This window comes from Caretta caretta, chromosome 6 (genome assembly GCF_965140235.1).
Source record: "Caretta caretta isolate rCarCar2 chromosome 6, rCarCar1.hap1, whole genome shotgun sequence".
In the NCBI taxonomy this organism is placed as follows: domain Eukaryota; kingdom Metazoa; phylum Chordata; order Testudines; family Cheloniidae; genus Caretta; species Caretta caretta.
The window spans coordinates 104,665,877-104,685,778 of record NC_134211.1 but is presented as its reverse complement, the minus strand read 5'-3'; the positions used below and the strand labels follow the sequence as shown (position 1 = coordinate 104,685,778).

At 43.0% G+C, this 19,902-nt stretch overlaps 1 protein-coding gene across 8 annotated transcripts in view; it reads right to left on the bottom strand.

Annotated features, from left to right (window-relative positions):
- Positions 1-958: 958 nt before the first annotated feature.
- The window catches only part of TUNAR (transmembrane neural differentiation associated intracellular calcium regulator), a 56,090-nt gene continuing 37,146 nt past the window's right edge, over positions 959-19,902 (bottom strand). For all 8 annotated transcript variants that reach the window (XM_075129849.1, XM_075129851.1, XM_075129850.1 and 5 more), the window contains one exon: positions 959-1,794. In XM_075129849.1, the coding sequence (XP_074985950.1) occupies positions 1,609-1,794 (186 nt within the window). In that variant the 3' untranslated portion in view covers positions 959-1,608. The remainder of the gene's footprint in view (positions 1,795-19,902) is intronic.

Below are 19,902 nucleotides of genomic sequence, written 5' to 3'. Positions count from 1 at the left end.
ATCAATGGCAGTTTTGTCATTTATTTCAGTGGAGCAGGATCTAGAATTAGGGTCCTAATCCAAAGTCCACTGATGTCAGTGGGAGCCTTTCCATTGACTATGGATGGCTTTGGTCTACACCCTAGATGAGCTCACATAACTCCCATTGATTTAAATGTGGGTTCCACATGTGTCTCTGAAAACCCAATTTGGTCCATAATTTAGTAAGAAATTTTCTGTCCAACCAATTAAGGGTCCAATTACATCCTCAGACAGACATGTATGCTGAAGTCAATGGGTGTGGTCCCTGGCTATCTGAGGATAGAAGTGGGATGTAATTTTTAATGACTCAGAGATTCATAAATATTACAGTCAGAAGAGAATGTTGTGGTCATCTAGTCTGATCTCCTGCAAAACATAGGCCATAGACTTCCACCCAGTGATTCCAGCATCAAGCCCACAACTTCTGGTTAAGTTAAAGCATATTTTAAAGAAAGATATAAAGATGTACACCTTCTTTCTAGTCTGAATTTGTCTAGCTTCAGCTTCCAGCTACTGGATCTCGTTATGCCTGTCCGCTTAATTCAAGATCTCTCCACTCTCAAATCTTTTCCCTATGTAGGTACTTATCTAATGGGACGGGGTTTAAAGAACCATATATTTGATGAGTTTTCGAATGTCATGTGAGATACCTTAATATCCTTTTCATTTGTCATTGTTCTATAAATAGAGCCATGTCCCTGCAACCAGTCTATAAAGGTCACCTTATAATGTTTTCCCATCTCCTGTATTAAAGAGCAATGCTTTTCAGCTGACATTCCAACTTCAAGTCAAGCATGATGTGAGTTTGTTCCAGACTACAATGAAATGGCTGCAAACAAGATTGGTATATAATTGCTGAAGAGCATCCCATCCATAGTCAACAAAGGGCACTTCACCAAACAGAACCAGGCTGCATGAATACCAGAGTGTCTCCAAATATTTGGTTCATGCTAAAAATATAGCACATTTATTAAAAATATATATTTATAAACATTGGTATGAACAGACACAAATGTCAAGCAAATGAGAAAGAAAAAATAATCGTCACTTATTTCCCCCAACATTTTGTTGTTTTTAGGCAGATCTTGCTCAACAGAATTGTTTTCCCATGATTGCACCATATGTTCATTCTAAATAAAAAGCCTGTCAGTTTCAATGTAAATAAAATTGAAAAGTCAAGGAGAAAAAAAAATTGACCTAATGGACCCCAAATCGGTGCTATGTAGCTATCTTTAAGAGTATACGGTATACATTAGTAATTCTAAATAGTGTACAGTCTCTTTCTATTGTGTTTGTATCCGAGATTGAGTTCTTCAAAGCTGCTACTTACATAATTGCAGTCATTCCCCCAAAGCCAAACCCAAATAAAAAGGGAAAGGAGCAGGACAGAAGAGTTTAGCTTGTTACTGCGTGAAAAGGTCTTGTTAAATGAATTGTGCTTCAGCTTTCGTTGCCTGCAGGCAGAGCTTTTACGATGTGGTAATATAGTACAGAATCAATTCTGATTAAGCAACATGTCAATAGCCTACAATGTTTGTTGTCGCCGTTAGAGGCCGTTTCATCAGTTCTCGTTGTGTGCCTTCTGGCTCACAATGTTGTGTAAATGTACACAAAAATGATCACAATGAGGTTCAGAATTGTTCCAATAATCCCAAGCATTGCCAGGATGGTTTCTTCTTTGCTCTCCTTTTCTTGATTGCCTTTATCATCTTCATTCCCACTAGTGATTACCATCTTGGTGGCCAGTTTCTTTATCCTTCTCCTCAGGCTAACCTAGAATTAGAAAGTGAATTGTTAGATACAAATGACTTGTTTCTAATATTGGAGCCAGTCCTTACCCCCATCATATTTTATAATAAGGGTACATTTTAAAATAGTTTATAAAGGGGCTCACAAATGACTAACAGATGTTTTAATAAATGCTTAATCAAATGCTATAGTCCAACACTCAGAAAGTTAGTTATAACTGCCTATAACGGTTTCTACTGATGTGCTTATGACCATAACATACTACTCATGTCTGTAACATGATTATAATGTGTATTAACTTTATAAACTGTTTATAAATGTACCTTTCATATAAAGTGTGTCTTCTGACTCAGACAAACTCCCACTGAAGTCCGTGGGAGCTTTGTCTGCATAAGAACAGCAAGGTACAGCCCATGAAGTGGTGGGGAAAGTTGGTTTATACTATAGGACTATGCAGCAAATGGGTAAGAGAAGTAAAACCGAGCAGATTTTGTTTCTTTTAAAAGGAAAAACAACAAGACAAAAACATTTTGTTTCCTGACTACAAAGAAGACAACAGTGACTGCAATAAATAATTCAGAACAAAAGCAGAGACAAAATAACCCCCCATCTTCACTTTTTTCCTTATTCTTAATATAAGATAAAAAGTTACTTGCAGCGCAGTCAGCCGAAAAGTATCAGACCCTTCAGTGTGAAGGATTCAGACATTTTCTAAGGAGCAGCCTCAGATCCTGTGAGGCTCCTACAGAGGGGAGTCTTCAGTTTGTGCCAGTTCCAGCTGATGGCTCTGGGTCCTTTGCGTAAGCCCCGAAGTCCCACAAACCTGGAAAGGGCCATTTTGTTTCCCAACACAAAATGACCCACCAAGATCTGGGTTCAGGTTACATGCTACCTGAGCTCCGAGGCTGCACTCTGCAATTCCTCCCCGGGGGGGGGGGTCACAAAATGTGGTGAAAATGCCCAATCAGCATATTTTATGGGTGGGCTTTACACAGAACAGAAGGGAGAACATGCACTGTAGATCAACTGTTCCCTGTCTCCTCCCCACAGCCACCCACTTAGGGTACACATCTACACTGCAATTAAACACCTATGGCTGGCCCATGTCAGCTGGCTTGGGCTCACGTGGGTTGGCCTAGGCTCGTGTGGGTTGGCCTATGGGGCTGTTTAATTGGAGTCTAGGGCTCTGGGACCTTCAGGTGCTCCAGCCTGAGCCCAGACATCTACACTGCAGTTAAACAGCTTCGTAGCCTGAGCCAGCTGACACGGGCCAGTCGCAGGTGTTTGATTGCTGTGTAGACGTACCCTTACTGACCTGATCTCAGTGAGGCTGGTGAATCACACTGAGATAATGCTGGAGTGTATACAGAGGAGGGGCGAAGGGCGAACACCCAGTTAACCACCTGTTGTGGTTTTCACACAGCTCTTCCCTCCATGCAGCACAGGAGGGGAAGCATAAAGGTCACACCTTGCAAGCTGAGTGCAGCCTTGAATGACAGGAAGATCTGAGCCCAGGTGGGAGAAAAAGGTAGAAAAGATATGGTATCGAGGGGGCCTTTAAGGAACTGAGGAAGCTGGGCTGCCATGAGAGAGAGAGAGAGAGAGAGAGAGAGATTGGCTAGAGAGGATGAGTCTCTACGCTTTGTGATTTCTGTGTATTTTCCATACTGTAACTACAGAGTGCATTCTTAATGAATGCCTAGAACAATATTTCAGGTTCAATGCTGGCAGGGCCGTGTGAAAGGGGGTAAGCAGTGCCAGTTCCACACACAATTACTTGGCTCTGCACACGAACTAGCATTAGCAGACACACATGATAACACAATGGGGCTTAGCATTCCCACATGGTTTGGTGGAAGATGAAAATGACTGGATCAAAATCTGGTGGGCATCTGCAGCAAGCACAAGACAGTAGCACCGTGCACCTGGACAGAGCAGCGATACCAGTGATAGACAATGTTCCACAGTGCTCTGCTTCTGGTAACCTGCCCTAGGGCAGCAGAGATCCCACTTAGTACCTTTTGTGAGTAACTGCTGCTATCCACACTGTGCTGGCTTAACCAGGACTTGGCCCTGAAAGTTCTGAGTAGAATCTTTACAAAAAGCTTTTAAGATAAGTTCACCTCAGAACGAATTCATATCCTCCCATCGTTGTATCATCCCAAACACGTGTCAGTCTGACACCACATCACAAACCTACACACCAGGCCATCACGTAAATATATCATCACACCTCCAAACCCATGAATCAGTTGGGTTGCCCATCTGCTCAAACACTTTGGTAGCCATGATGCTTTCCCTATAATAAAGTGATGAAATTGGTCCCAGACATAAAATCCATTGCAGGATTTGAGTCTCTGCTCAAGAAAAAAGCTCCAAACCAAATCAAATAAAAATCCCAGGCCTGGAACAAAGTGAAGTTGCAAATTAATATTGGGGGATGTCAAGTTGTGGGCCAAAGCCTTATACAGTAGCTACCTACAGTGGGCTCAATTCTGTGAGATACTGAGCACCTCCCCTATGGTGTTGAGCACTCTCCATTCCCATTAAGTGCAATCAGTACCTTGCAGGTTCACGCCCATTCTGTCTAGGGCTAGCCAGTGCTGTCCACCCCTCATTTTTAGAAGCACTAAATGCACTACCTTTGAAACAAAAATAATCATAGAGGGTAGTGGTCTTGATCGTGCAGGCTGCAAAGCACTGCTGGCAAAATGACAGAGATCTAGAGTTTCAGAGTAGCAGCCGTGTTAGTCTGTATCCGTAAAAAGAAAAGGAGTACTTGTGGCACCTTAGAGACTAACCAATTTATTTGAGCATAAGCTTTTGTGAGCTACAGCTCACTTCATTGGATGCATGCAGTGGAAAATGCAGTGGAACCAGCTGAGCGAGTGGCGGTGAACCAGCTGAGCAGCGGGGGACAGCAGAGCAGCTCGCAGCAGGAGTTTGCCTGGGACTGGTAAGTATCCGAGTGTGTGTTTGTTTGCTTGCTGAGGAAGTATCCGAGCGTGTGTTTGCTGGGGGGGCAGTGTGAGAGCCTGAGTGAGTGTCTGATTGGCTGCTAGCCTGCAGGGGGCAGGCAGTAGGGTGTCTGTTTGTTTGCGTCAGGGAAGCCTGGCTGTTTAAAAATAGCCAGAGCTTCGCGAACCAGCAGAGCAGAGGGGGACAGCAGAGCAGCTCGCAGCAGGAGTTTGCCTGGGAGTTCGCCTGGAGTGAGCCCAGTGAGGCTTACGTCTTGCAAACTGCTCTGAGGAAGCTCATAGTAGGAAGGTGATATGGAAGGGGGGGGGTTCAGCTGTTGTGACCTGCACTGGATGTGCCATGTTTGTCTTTCTTCCACAGGACAGAAGCGACTTTGTCTGTACAAAGTGCAAGCTGGTCTCCATATTGGAAGAGAAGATTGGAGGTCTGGAACAACAGATAACGACCCTGCGTTGCATACGAGAAACTGAGGATTTTCTAGACAAAACTCAGGATAGGCTTCTAGGGGCACAAAGCTCTAAAGATATAGAGCAGGTTGCACAGAGGAGCCAAGAGGCCAGTGAAGAAGCTTGGCAACATGTGACCTCCAGAAGAGGTAAGCGGAATGTCCGGGTTCCAGTAACACAGACACAGGTAACTAACCGCTTTCATGTTCTCTCCACAGGTACCGTTGCGGAGAGTGGACCAGATGATATGTCTAGGGGGAGAAAGCAGAAGGAGACTCCGCTGGTTGGAAGGCATGAGATGCGATGTCCTGAGGTTGGGGGTTCCACGACCACCACTCCCAAGAGGAGAAGGCGGGTGGTGGTGGTCGCGGACTCTCTCCTCCGGGGGACTGAGTCATCTATCTGCCGCCCTGACCGGGAAAACCGGGAAGTCTGCTGCTTGCCGGGGGCTAAGATTCGCGATGTGACGGAGAGACTGCCGAGACTCATCAAGCCCTTGGATCGCTACCCCTTCCTGCTTCTCCACGTGGGCACCAATGATACTGCCAAGAATGACCTTGAGCGGATCACTGCGGACTATGTGGCTCTAGGAAGAAGGATAAAGGAGCTGGAGGCGCAAGTGGTGTTCTCGTCCATCCTCCCCGTGGAAGGAAAAGGCCTAGGTAGGGACCGTCGAATCGTGGAAGTCAACGAATGGCTACGCAGGTGGTGTCGGAGAGAAGGCTTTGAATTCTTTGACCATGGGATGGTGTTCCATGAAGGAGGAGTGCTGGGCAGAGATGGGCTCCATCTTACGAAGAGAGGGAAGAGCATCTTTGCCAGCTCCCAGACTGCTGCGCTGGGCATCGCAAAATGGGGAAGAGATGGCCAGCCCTCTGTGGAGATAGAGGTGGTTAGGGACTATTTAGAAAAGCTGGGCGTGCACAAGTCCATGGGGCCGGACGAATTGCATCTGAGAGTGCTGAAGGAATTGGCGGCTGTGATTGCAGAGCCATTGGCCATTATCTTTGAAAACTCGTGGCGAACGGGGGAAGTCCCGGATGACTGGAAAAAGGCTAATGTAGTGCCAATCTTTAAAAAAGGGAATAAGGAGGATCCTGGGAACTACAGGCCAGTCAGCCTCACCTCAGTCCCTGGAAAAATCATGGAGCAGGTCCTCAAAGAATCAATCCTGAAGCACTTGCATGAGAGGAAAGTGATCAGGAACAGCCAGCATGGATTCACCAAGGGAAGGTCATGCCTGACTAATCTAATCGCCTTTTATGATGAGATTACTGGTTCTGTGGATGAAGGGAAAGCAGTGGATGTATTGTTTCTTGACTTTAGCAAAGCTTTTGACACGGTCTCCCACAGTATTCTTGTCAGCAAGTTAAGGAAGTATGGGCTGGAAGAATGCACTATAAGGTGGGTAGAAAGCTGGCTAGATTGTCGGGCTCAACGGGTAGTTATCAATGGTTCCATGTCTAGTTGGCAGCCGGTATCAAGTGGAGTGCCCCAAGGGTTGGTCCTGGGGCCGGTTTTGTTCAATATCTTCATAAATGATCTGGAGGATGGTGTGGATTGCACTCTCAGCAAATTTGTGGATGATACTAAACTGGGAGGAGTGGTAGATACACTGGAGGGGAGGGATAGGATACAGAAGGACCTAGACAAATTGGAGGATTGGGCCAAAAGAAATCTGATGAGGTTCAATAAGGATAAGTGCAGGGTCCTGCACTTAGGACGGAAGAATCCCATGTACCGCTACAGACTAGGGACCGAATGGCTAGGCAGCAGTTCTGCGGAAAAGGATCTAGGGGTGACAGTGGACGAGATGCTGGATATGAGTCAGCAGTGTGCCCTTGTTGCCAAGAAGGCCAATGGCATTTTGGGATGTATAAGTAGGGGCATAGCGAGCAGATCGAGGGACGTGATCGTTCCCCTCTGTTCGACATTGGTGAGGCCTCATCTGGAGTACTGTGTCCAGTTTTGGGCCCCACACTTCAAGAAGGATGTGGATAAATTGGAGAGAGTCCAGCGAAGGGCAACAAAAATGATTAGGGGTCTGGAACACATGAGTTATGAGGAGAGGCTGAGGGAGCTGGGATTGTTTAGCCTGCAGAAGAGAAGAATGAGGGGGGATTTGATAGCTGCTTTCAACTACCTGAAAGGGGGTTCCAAAGAGGATGGCTCTAGACTGTTCTCAATGGTAGCAGATGACAGAACGAGGAGTAATGGTCTCAAGTTGCAGTGGGGGAGGTTTAGATTGGATATTAGGAAAAACTTTTTCACTAAGAGGGTGGTGAAACACTGGAATGCGTTACCTAGGGAGGTGGTAGAATCTCCTTCCTTAGAGGTTTTTAAGGTCAGGCTTGACAAAGCCCTGGCTGGGATGATTTAACTGGGATTTGGTCCTGCTTCAAGCAGGGGGTTGGACTAGATGACCTTCTGGGGTCCCTTCCAACCCTTATATTCTATGATTCTATGATTCTATGAAAATACAGTGGGGAGATTTATATACATAGAGAACATGAAACAACGGGTGTTACCATACACACTGTAATGAGAGTGATCAGGTAAGGTTAGCTATTACCAGCAGGAGAGAAAAAAAACAAATCTCCCCACTGTATTTTCCACTGCATGCATCTGATGAAGTGAGCTGTAGCTCACGAAAGCTTATGCTCAAATAAATTTGTTCATCTCTAAGGTGCCACAATTCCTCCTTTTTTTTTTAAGAGATCTAGAGTGCCATGTTTGCTCAATACGGCTCTGATTTCTGCAATGAGCTAATCATGTGCTACGTGGTGTTGAGCGCCTTCAATTCCCTTCCATGTCAATGAGGCTGTCCCAGTGGTATTCAGCACTTTAATCAGGCCTCACCTGAGTGGAGTAGTTCAGCACAACGTGGAGAAATAAATATGCCACATTCAGCAACAGGAGCTGGGCACTGGGGGGGGGGGGGGGGGAATGTTTGCGCAGAGAAAGGATGTGGTCAGGGCATAGGTATTTAAATGTAATCCAGTGCATAGGTCTGTCAGTTACTCTTGCTGCCAGCCAGGAGCTGTTGCTCACTGGAGAGAGCTTATGAGCGGCATTTAGAAGAAAGTGAGAGCAATGGAAGTTTCAATGCAACCGTATCTCTAACAGCCAATAGCAAAACACCTGCATTATCTGCTGCCCTCATCTTTCTTAGTTTGATTGACTCATGAGTAACAAGCACTCTGTGGCTCAGCACTGCTCTCGCACAACCTTCATGCACTCTGCAGGCTCAAACCCGGGGACTCTGAACTACACACAGTACTCAGTGGGCTTAGTATGGGGAGTGCTGAGCATTGCCAGCTCTCACTACTCTTGAAAGAAACAGAAAGTCTGAGCACCTAACAGGATTGGGTCCTAAATATGACCTTATTAGTACCTGACTTGGCCCAGTCTAGCACTATTGCAGTCAATGGAAGTTTGAACATTGACGTCAATGAGAGCAGAATCAAAATTACTTTTACAAATGGAGGGACTGATCGTGCGAGAGGCTGAGCATTCTCATCTCCCCATGTTGTCAATGGCAGTTGAGATCATTCAATATGTGGCAGGATCAGCCCCTTAATCTTCACCCCTCTAGTAGGCAGAGGTATATTTTGCTACTGCAAAACTATCTGCTCACAGTTTTAGTATAATTTGCCTCATTCCAGACAAGTCTCTCCCTCTGGCTTGCTGTGCTCCTCTTTCTTCTATCCAACTCTTGGCAGCTTCTATAGCTCCTTTGGTGCTGTGATCTCTTTTACACCATGCTGTATTGTATTTTTGAGAGCCTTACACCACTTCATTCCCTTCAAACATTTTTTTAAAGCTGATAAGTCTTCGCTCTCATTGACCTCACAGCATTGACCAAAGAGGATTTAGAGAATAACTGACAAGATAGACCAGGAAAGCAGAAAATTCAGACTGAAGATCAGCACGGAGAAGACAAAAATGATGGCAATTGGAAGGCAAGAGGAAGAGGTAAAGGTCAAACTCGGAAAAAAAAATTAGAACAAGTGGAAAAATGTGTGTACCTTGAAGGACTGGTATTAAAGGGTGACAATTGTGAAGATTAGCCTCCTTTGTGCAGCCACGCATTAGCCACTACTGTATTAGGAAAACTCTGTAGAAGCTGGAAGACTAAAGAAATTTAGGTAAAAACAAATATCAGCATATATGAGACAACTCTCATGCTGATACTGCTGTATGGGTCAGCAAGTTGGAATATGAGGAATGCCAAAAAATGATAGATATTGACTGCAGAAATCAACGGGTTGCGGGGAATGCTGAGTTTCAAGATGACAAAAAGAAAAAATGAAGTGATAAGAAAATGGCTTAGGCAAGAAATAATGCGGTTACAGATGATCCAAGAAAGATGGCTGCGGTGGTTTGAATGTGTGTTAAGAATGGACCCGGAAAGGATACCACAAATGGGAATACATACCAGAGCACAAGGAACTAGAAATGAGGCTGTATTGGCTAGACATGGGGAAAAATTAAAGAGGTCAAAAAGGTTTAAAGATTAACAAAGCCGTGAAGCTGGTACAAGACAGAAAATGTTGGAAAGTCTTCATTTGGCTCCATCATTGCTGCCGAACTGACGGGCGGCAACCAAAGAAGAAACCTTTACTCAAATAACAATACTGTTTCCCTATCCAAGAATTCATCTGTTGACATAGTATTCCATTGCATGTACAATGACAACTTGATTATTACATAACAGCCCGGTCATCCAAGTATTACCTCACTCAGAATTAATCTGCTCCCTGCTTCATTTTGTGGGATCCATTATCATTTTAATGTAATCTCTGGGAAAGCGTAATATTTTCTTTACTCTACTGTGAGCAAGGGAGGAAGGATGAGCCAGTGGTTAGGGCCTTAGTCTGGCACATAGGAGCCCATGGCTCAGTTCTCTGCCCTGCCACTGCTGTCCTGTGTGTTCTTTAGCAAGTCACTTTGCCTCTCTGGGTCTCAGTTTCCCATCCATAGACTAGAATAGCAGCACTTCCCCACAAGGATGTTGTGAAGATAAATATGGTGAATGCTCAGATACTACAGTAATGGGAGCCCTCAGAGTACCTAAAATAGATAGGTTACCATAGGCAGAGTCCAAATCCAATAGTATTGTAACATGGCCGCTAGCACATCTATAGGACTTCCTGGCCACAGGGAACTTCACCGTGGCAATGAGGGGTGGATGGGGGGGACACTTAGATCCTCCGATAGCACAGACCAGTCACAACTGAAGTAAAACTGCTCTGTTCACGGTAGTGATTCTATGACACAGAGTCATTAGGATTCTGAACAAGAGCAGCACCAAGTACACGCAACCCAACTTACTGCAGTAGGTTTGCCCCATCTAAGATCTGGCACACATCCCTAAAGAACTGCCTGCTCTACTATGTTTGACGGACTTTGTACATGCTGGCACTTTGATTTGCTCTTGAAAAAGTTTTGGAAGTGACATGACTCATGAGTACAATCATTATTTATAAGGTCCTCAATTGGATTAAAGGCTTATTCTGAGTGCCCTGAACTCCGATGGGCTCCGGCAGAGCTAAGTGTGATTGGTGACTTGTGGGAGATGCTTTGCATGCTGCTGGATCATCCCCATGCTATCATGTATTATCTAAACAACATTTTGAAAAGCCCCCTGGGCCAGATCCTCAGGTGGTATAAATCAGCAGAGCTCCACTGACTTCTATGGAGCTACATCAGTTAACACCCTCTGAGGATCTGGCCCATTATGTTCAATCTAGCTTGAAGATCAGATGCTATAAATTCTGCATGCTTAATCCATAATCACAGACAATCACCAGCAAAATTGTTCTGATATTTAAACTTGCTTACAGTCCCCAGGCTATTAGTTGTGATGACACATTAACAGATATGAGAGCTTTCATTTTCTGAAGACAGTTTCACCCTCCAGGGATGAGAAATACACAGCAAAACTGGTTTTGATTAGTAAACTGAAGAGGACACTGAAATCATGCAAAGAGTTCATAAGCTGTTGAAGTGTGACACCTTTCTTATCTCACAAAGGAGGGAAGCTCTAGCCGTGCTCAAATTACAAAGCAGGGGAGGAGAGGATTCTAGAGAGTGTGACCCACTTGAACATCAGGAGTTTGAAAAGTCAGATGGAAGTGATTTTTCTAAAGTTCTTTTAATCACATTGTCCCTTTAAGGATTAAGTTGGGAGGGAAAGTTGAGTGCCTTGCTCAGCACCAGCCAGTCATTCCCAGTATCATTAAGAGATACTGTGCTGCCGGAGGTGCTGTTTTTGGAATGAGATGTCAAACAACATCCTTAGCTCCTGTGTTTTGCTAAGGATCCACTGGCAGTTTTTGAACAAGTTGCTATGGCAAAGTTCCCACATTCTACCTGCATAGAATCCCTATGCCATTCCCATGGACAGGATATTCTTCACTTTCTGGCCTAAACTGCTGAGTTGTGCATTGAGTGCTCTTAAACAGTAGTCATGTTCCTCCCCAGAAGCATTTCAGTGGTGGGTGCAGAGACTCCTGTCTTTGTTCATAAAGATCCTACGGATGCTTTGGGATGAAAAGCATCGTATAAACATGAGGCATCATTAAGACAAAGAGAAAGAAAAGAGGGGAAACACAGTGTCAGTTTATGATGGGCTTGAACCAAAATCCCATGCATTTAGGAATGTTTGGATTTGAATTTCAGGGCTCAGTCCAAATGCCAGTGAAATTGTGGGACACCTCACAATGTTTCTGTGCCGAGATATTAGCCTCCTTTGGGCTGCTCTGGATCTTTTATGCAGTGCTAGAATGGAATGGAATTCACATCTTCTGAGATTCATAGTCCAGTATTTCAGTCACAAACTCATCCTTCCTGAGAAATAAAAACAAAGAATCTCTGCAGCAACAACAATTGGATGCTGGAAGATATAGATGTGTACCCTCCTTGTAATATGTGGATGTGATCTTATAAATCAGGAAACACAATTTATTTATCTTTGAATAATATTCCTCATTAGTATCCATTCCTGTTATTAAACTAAAACCATGTGGAAAAACACAAAAATAAAAAACCTTCAAAATTTGTATTTTTATACTCCAGTGCGATATAGTGTTAACCAAAATACTCGAAGGAATTTGATTAGGAAAGGGGGACATGCTAAAGCAACTGCTTCCAGGTCCTCAGATCTCAGCTCATCAAACTCATTCTCTAAGGTCTTTCTGGGGTTATCTTTTACAAATAACAGCCCACGAGGACTTATAAAAAAAATGGAATTGCTGTGTCTCAGTGAGAGACAGCCCTTCAATTACCAGCAAAGAGTCACATAACCTTTGTCATAGGCAGTCTGAAGAATTGTCCTAATGTCACTATAAATTGTATTTCATACTAATCTGCCATAGAAAGACATTTTAAAAAATATTCATAGAAGAACATTTTTGTTTCTATAAAAAGAGCTAAGAAATAAATATAAATTTGGAATCCAGTTCTTGACTGGTGTAACTCCCCTGACTTCAAGTTACACCAGGAAACAATTTGGCCCTTAGCGTGACAAACTATTTTTAAATGAAGAAGCACTTTGCAATGGAATTATGAAGTGAGTCTTCCTTTAACAAGCATACTATAATCTACTTTGTACAAATAGGAAGAATTGTCATCAAAATACCTAGCAACATAACACAACACTTTATAATGCAACTTCTATCTTAGGTATATAGCAATCACCTATTTAGCCTGAAGACTCAGCTTTCAGTTCCACCAGTATCTTTGCTCTGAAAGCTAACTATAGCCATGGCTGGTAACACCTCATGTTATTCAGGTTGACCAACAGTTCCCATTATTAGACCCTGTTTTCAGTTGCTTAAAACTTTGCCAGATTTTAACAGTTTGGGCTGAACTTTTTCATGCAAGGTGTCTGCCTCAGGCTGATTTTTTTAAAAAAAATTTCAGCCAAAACAATTCAGCTATTTCTAAGAATGAGGCTAGGGGAACATATATTCTGCCCAGGTTAAAAAATTCTTGAGACCTCTTTGAAAAAATCTAATGCCCTCATGCTTTGGAGCAGGGACAAACTCCCCTGAAATTTGGCTGGGGAGATTGCCTTTTTCTGTCCCTGTCAAAATTTGCCCACATTTGGCCAAGTTGAAAAAAATTACAGTTTGCACATGCTCAGTGGAGACTTTGATTTTAGCAGCTAAAATCTCCAAAGATTCCATCTCCTGACTGAGCACGCTCAGGCCCCTCACAGCTTCTAGTGCTGACTACACTGTATATGTGGCATCCTCAGAAAGCAACTGAGCATGCTTTACCTCCTCACAGCTCCTGACTACCCACACGCCGTCACCACAGAGTGACTGAGCATGCTGGAACAAGATAGCTAGGGAGGTTGTGAAATCTGCATCATTGGAGGTTTTTAAGAACAGGTTAGACAAATGCCTGTCAGAGATAATATTTAGTCCTGCCACAGTGCAGGGAACTGGACTAAATGACCTATGGAGGGCTCCCTCCATTCCTATATTTCTATGATTCTATGCTCCATCCCAAGGCTGTGGGGTGAAGCCAGACTTACCCTCTAATTGCTGATCCCAGCTGCTATGGGTCAGGCATTGAAAATGATAGCATTTCTCCTGTGCTTTCAATTAGTCCCCCAGCTGGCACCCAGGCAGTGTCGGGGAGGAAGCTATGTGATTTGTATGCAAAGGAGACAAAAGCAGGACCAGGGAGGACTGGGCGCTGGGAGGTCACCAAAACAAAACACGCCACTGCACATGCTTCTCCACCTGGTAGAGGGAGAGTGAACAAGCAATACCTGATGGACATATAGTTACGTCATTTTAATGCACTACTGGAAGGCACTCAGATACTACAGCCATGAGCATAAGGTATACATCCTTAGCTATATAGAAAAGAATAGCTGATTAAGAAAATGAACCGGGATTGGGAGCCAGTTGGTTGGGGATGGGGAAACACTGAGACTGGATGAGGAACTGAGAGACTGGGACTAGGAACCAGGAGGGAATGGCAGTGAAGGGAGACATAGCTGACAAGGTCTTGGGGGCGTACTGGTACTAACTAGGCAAAGAGTCTGGAAGAAGTAGCCAGTAACAGGGGAGAAGTATACATTGTATAGGGAGCTTAGGCACCTAATTCAGGTCTATGGATTCCTCTAGGCGGCAGGCACCTAAATGTTATGCATTGCAATGTTGAGTCTAAGTCTCCTTTGTAGATCTAACCGGCAGAGCAAAGCCCTTTCATATTTGTCTATGGTCCACTATCTGTCCCTTTGCAAATATACAGTTTGTCTAGAGATTTACTAGATTATTTGCAGATGGCTTCCAATATTATACAGTATACATAATGACCTGTACCATTTTTCTGTCTGCAGTGGCTAGTGTACTATATAAAGAACATATTTTGATGTTTAATGTAATGCAACATATATATCATATTGCCTCAAGGACATAGTAGGTTGTATCAGTTTATCTGATGCATCCTGACATACTCTAATGTAGTGTCAGTAATTTAAAACAATGCTCATATAAAATGGGAATAAAAGCAAGAATTTACCCATAAAACTAAAAGTATTTTCTTGCTACCTTGCACTAAAGGCACTCTTTTAAGGATTTAGACAGAAAAATGAACGTTAAGTTACATTTTCATTTATGGACATTGACCAAATTCTGCTGTCAGTTACACTTGGATAAATCTGAAGTAACACCATAGCTTCTAGCAAAATTACTCTGGATTTACATCAGTGTAACCAAGAGTCCCAAATTTGATCCCTGATCTATTACACAGATCTTTAAATAACATATAATAGATTGCTTTTAAAATTTCATAGGTAAGAAAAGGGCACTTATCAATTAGGACTTAAAATAGTCAAATTATTTGGGTGACATAAAAATTCAGAGAGGCACAGATACTTCTCTACCCCCATCTTTGGTTAGAGTTTATTGGATGTTAATAGCTACCAGAAGTCCCTAGTGTGTAGGAAGAGCACAGGATCATGGAAAATTGGTGTGGTGAATAGTTTGTAGATAAGAACATTTGCAAAATATTTTTTTTTAATTATTTGCAACAACTCTTAGCACTTATTTTTCAAAACTGAAAATGTAATGCAGCTAAAAGTAAATTTATACACCTAGGAACAAAGAATGTAGGCCATACTTATAGGATTGGGGACATAATCCTGGGGAACAGTGACTGAAAAAGATTTGGGGGGCATGGTGGGTAAACAACTGAACATGAGCTCCCACAGTGCGATGTTGTCACCAAAAGGGCTAATGCCATCCTTGGATGCATAAACAGGGGAATCTTGAGTAGTAGAGAGGATATTTTGCTTCCATATTTGGCACTGATGTGACAACCACTGGAATACTGTGTCCAGTTCCAGTGTCCACATTCAAAAAGGATGTTGATAAATTGGAGAGGGTTCAGAGAAGACCCTGAGAATGATTAAAAGATTAGAAAACCTGCCTAATAGTGATAGACTCAAGGAACTCAATCTGTTTAGCTTAACAAAGATAAGGTTAAGGGGTGATGTGATTACAGTCTATAAGTACCTATATGAGGAGCCAATTATTAAATATTTGTTCTTCAATCTAGCAGAGAAATGTATACCATCCAATGGCTGGAAGTTGAAGCTAGAGTAATTCAGAATGAAAATAAAGCATACATTTTTAATGGTGAGAGCATTTTTAATGGTGAGACTGCTACAGGCTGCCTTGATTCAAGATGTACTCCATCAAAATGGCCATCATCTCCCATTATTTGTAATAGGAATAAAGTAAATCTGCTCTCAAGGAAGATGGGAAATCCCTATGCTCTAAGGAGGTGAACAGAAACAGTGTGAGCAGCCAGTGAATGGGGGCAAAGGCTATCTGGGCAAAAGGCAGCTTGTGGCCTCAGTCAGTCCAATGGAGAATAATAATAGGAGATGGTAGCCATTTCAAAAGAGGGCAGTTCCTCATGGAATTCTCTGTTGTATAACATTATTCTGCAATTTCTGCTGAAGGAGAAACTGAGCTATGAAGAAGAATGGGGGAGAAATTACCTGTAATCATAGAATAATTCTTCATATATTGCCTATTCACAAGATTTTATGAGTTTTAATTATATGGAAGTTTGAAATGTCTGCTTTAGTCCATTATTAACATCATTTGGGACAAAAAGGGTTTGCAATTGAAGATGAAACTTCTTGCAAATTCTCAAAAAAATCATTCATCCTCAGATGAAGTGTTATTATTTTGGAGAGGATTTGCTGATTCTTCCTGCATAAAAGAGGTTGAATCCCTGCTTTAAGTTTGAGCTCATCCTTAACCACATAACTACAACTGGTGCCTCCTTAATATGCAGAGAGCCCTAGAACCTGAGAAGGGAGAAGGAAAAATACTGCAGTGATGATAGATACTATGGTGCCTGGAGCTATGGCACAATGTAAGCTAAAGAGACCATTGTACTGATTAATGTAAGAAAGTGGGGTAACTATACTTTGCTTTTTTCAGTCATAGATCTTACAGTATTTTACAAAGTAGGTAATTATCGTTATCGCCACAAGTGCATGCAGAAACTGAGACCTATGGCAGGAAAGTGACTTACCCAAGATCACGCAGCTTGTCAGTAGCCAGGAATGCAACCCAGTTTTTCTGGCTTCCAGTTCAGTGTCCTGTCCACTGAACTAGATCTTCTGTTGCTGTAAACTGACCTAGCTCTATTAAAAACAATGGAGCTTCACCAGCTTACACCAGCTGAGGATCTGGCACACGTTTTTAACAAGTCAATCTGCTGCATCCGTACTTTAATCCAGTGTCCAATGGCAATGCAGGAACATAGGTGGAGACCATGATTTATATTTTTGTTGGCCTCAGTGAAATCTGTACAACAGTAGCGTAGATGGAAAACTCATAACATACACCAATGTGGATGAAAACCATGGTTGTGTGTCTAACATAGCACACTGAAGAAATTATTCAAGAACAGTTCATCCTACTGAAAATATTTCTCCCAGAAGACTGCCAAGGTCAGTGTCATCTTGGATTATCTGCTACATAAGTGCCAGCCACAAAAGTTAGACCCACCCAGGGGCTGTACACTCTCGGGCAGAAGGTCACTAAACACTCGCAGTTGATCTATGGCTCCTGAGACTTGAAGGAAGAGAACAACTGCAAGTATAATGTGCAGGGTTTTTTTTGCTAGCTGAAGTGTATATTATTTTGGTATACAAATAAGTGAATAAAATATATTGAAGTGGATTAGAAACTGTGGGCTACCTGAAACTACCTGCTGAAGGCTACTTGCAGAAACTACCTGCCTTATCGGATGCAAAGTCTATTTGCTGCAAAAATGCCAGCCGTAGAATATAGCCTAGTCATAGGTGGAGCTAACTGGTCATGAATAACTAAGCATTTTTAGTTCATCTGAGCCATTTACACTGTTAATTGCCTCCTTGGCATCTCCCACTCTTTGTGGGCCTGATCCAAAGTCCAATGACATCAACAGAAAGACTTCCACTGACTTTGCTTTGGATCAGGCTCTATATGGACCACTCTGGTGCTTAGCAGTAGATTAGGAACCAGCATCGGAAAGCATCATTTTCATGCACTGCACACAGGAGAAACAAAGTAGTGAAAATGTAGCAGGTGTTGCAGTGTCTTTCCACTTTACAGACATAGGTACTCAGCAGTGGGCCTCTGGCTAGTCAGGAGCACAGGGGTTGTCTCCAAGCCATAGGTAATATCATCTTTCTTCAGGTATGACTGAGAGGGGCACCCATCAGGCCCAGGACCCTTTGAATGATTCTTTCACTTAAAAGGACTTTGTTTTAATATCTGGCCTCACCTCAGAAAATGCGTGCACATCCAGGGCATTTTAGGCATGGAATACCTCCAGGAATACATCCAACCAAAACTGGCAACCCTAAAGCCAAGTTGCATGGGGAATTTACACAGTGAGTTATTTTTAACCCCTGACATCAAGAGACATAACTTCTCTGTGCCAGAAACCACAGACTGCAGGAGCTAAGGGGTTAAAAGTCTTTATTTGTATAACAACTATATTCACTTCTTGTATTTTAAAAACCTAAGCTAGGGGGGCTTAACACACCTGACTTTACTTTTTAAATAAAATCTGAGTGCTTCACTCAGCAAACTCCAATTTAAAATCACAGCAGGAATGACACTGGGTTGAGACAGAAAGCACTTTTTCCTGATACAAGCCTGTCAATTGATTTTAACAATGGACGTTTTCTTTCCATGGATCCAGTATTTATATTCATTTTGTCATTTGGAAACCTGTCTAGGGAAACATAACATCCCCCTGCACTGTAATTATCATTGCCTATGTTTCATGTGCATGTGTGAAATCATTCTGGGAGCTATGGAGGTAGCTAGCAGCACTGTCCGGAAGGGGACAGTCTATTCTGTGGAGGGGCTCCTGGAGTTCCAATAACGCTAGAAAGGTCTGTGCAAAAAGCAGCCCTGGCACGGGCTCCCAGGATGGATTCAGATCATTCCTTTCTCCCAATCTTCAGCCACACTGGTAGAAAAACAGCTCTGATTTACAGAAAGGTAAGGTTGTGCCCCTGATATGCTTGACTATGGCTCTATGAAAGAGATGCCTGCTAATGAGGACACCAAAAAGCGTATCTTCCAAAGCTCAAGGCTTCTTTTTCTTCCCATCCCCCTAATTCCTTACTCACTTCTTTGCTCAGTTCTTCTTTTATGTACTTACTTTTTTTCCCAAGAGCAACTCCAAACTAGGTAGAGACATTTGCCCACAGTGCTGCTCAGCTTGGGGTTGGGGACAATGTCTGCTCTCATGGCTCATTGGGCTATGGGAACAAAAGGAAGAGAAGCCTGGGATGGTGGGTTTCTGCCTGAACCTACAGTGACTTGCTTCCACTTTCAAAAGCAACTTTCCTTGGCTGATCCTGTAGGCACTTACACATCCCTTAACCAGGACCTCATACCAAAAATAGTCCACAAAATCCAAGAAAAGGCTTTGGGATGTTCAATTCTCAGAGATCTTCCTTTCAGACCCACACAGGAATGAACCAAGAACCACCCCTTTGAGTAAGGCACACTGGCAAAATTTGCTTCAAACAACCTAGACTACAAGTGTCAGAAATTTATTTCCAGTGATGTGCTGCTGGTGAGGACCCCTGCATGATCCTTCTTAAATTTCTTCCATTGAAGTTAGGTGACATCCCTCCCACTGATGAAGTCATCCGCTTTCTGGAAATGGCTTAACTAGCCTTACAATCTTTGGGGATCAAGAAAATATTTCTGAAAAGCATGTGTGTTTACCTTTAGTGTGCACATGGATGGTCTTGTGGCTAATGCACAAGGTTAGGAGTCACCAGAGATGGCATCTAGTGCCATCTCTATCATGGACTTCTCTGTCAGGTGTTGAGGCTCATTAATGTTTGTGAAACCGATTGAGACTCTTTGATCTATGTCAGCATGGAACTGCAAAATATTATGGTTCTGAGAAAGCACTGAGATCTACTGATGAAAAGTGCTATATACGAGCTAGGCATTATATTAATTATTCATTATTATTTCTTTTAAAATGAATTCCCACAATTACAAATACTCCTCCCCACAGAGTATGCACTGCTGGGAAGATCCTGTGCACAAGTGTCAGACATTTTATTCCAGTTCCTGATTTTCACCATAGCCAGGTACAATACATGCTCCTTCTCCCTCACTCCTATTAGGTGGCAATTAGTACC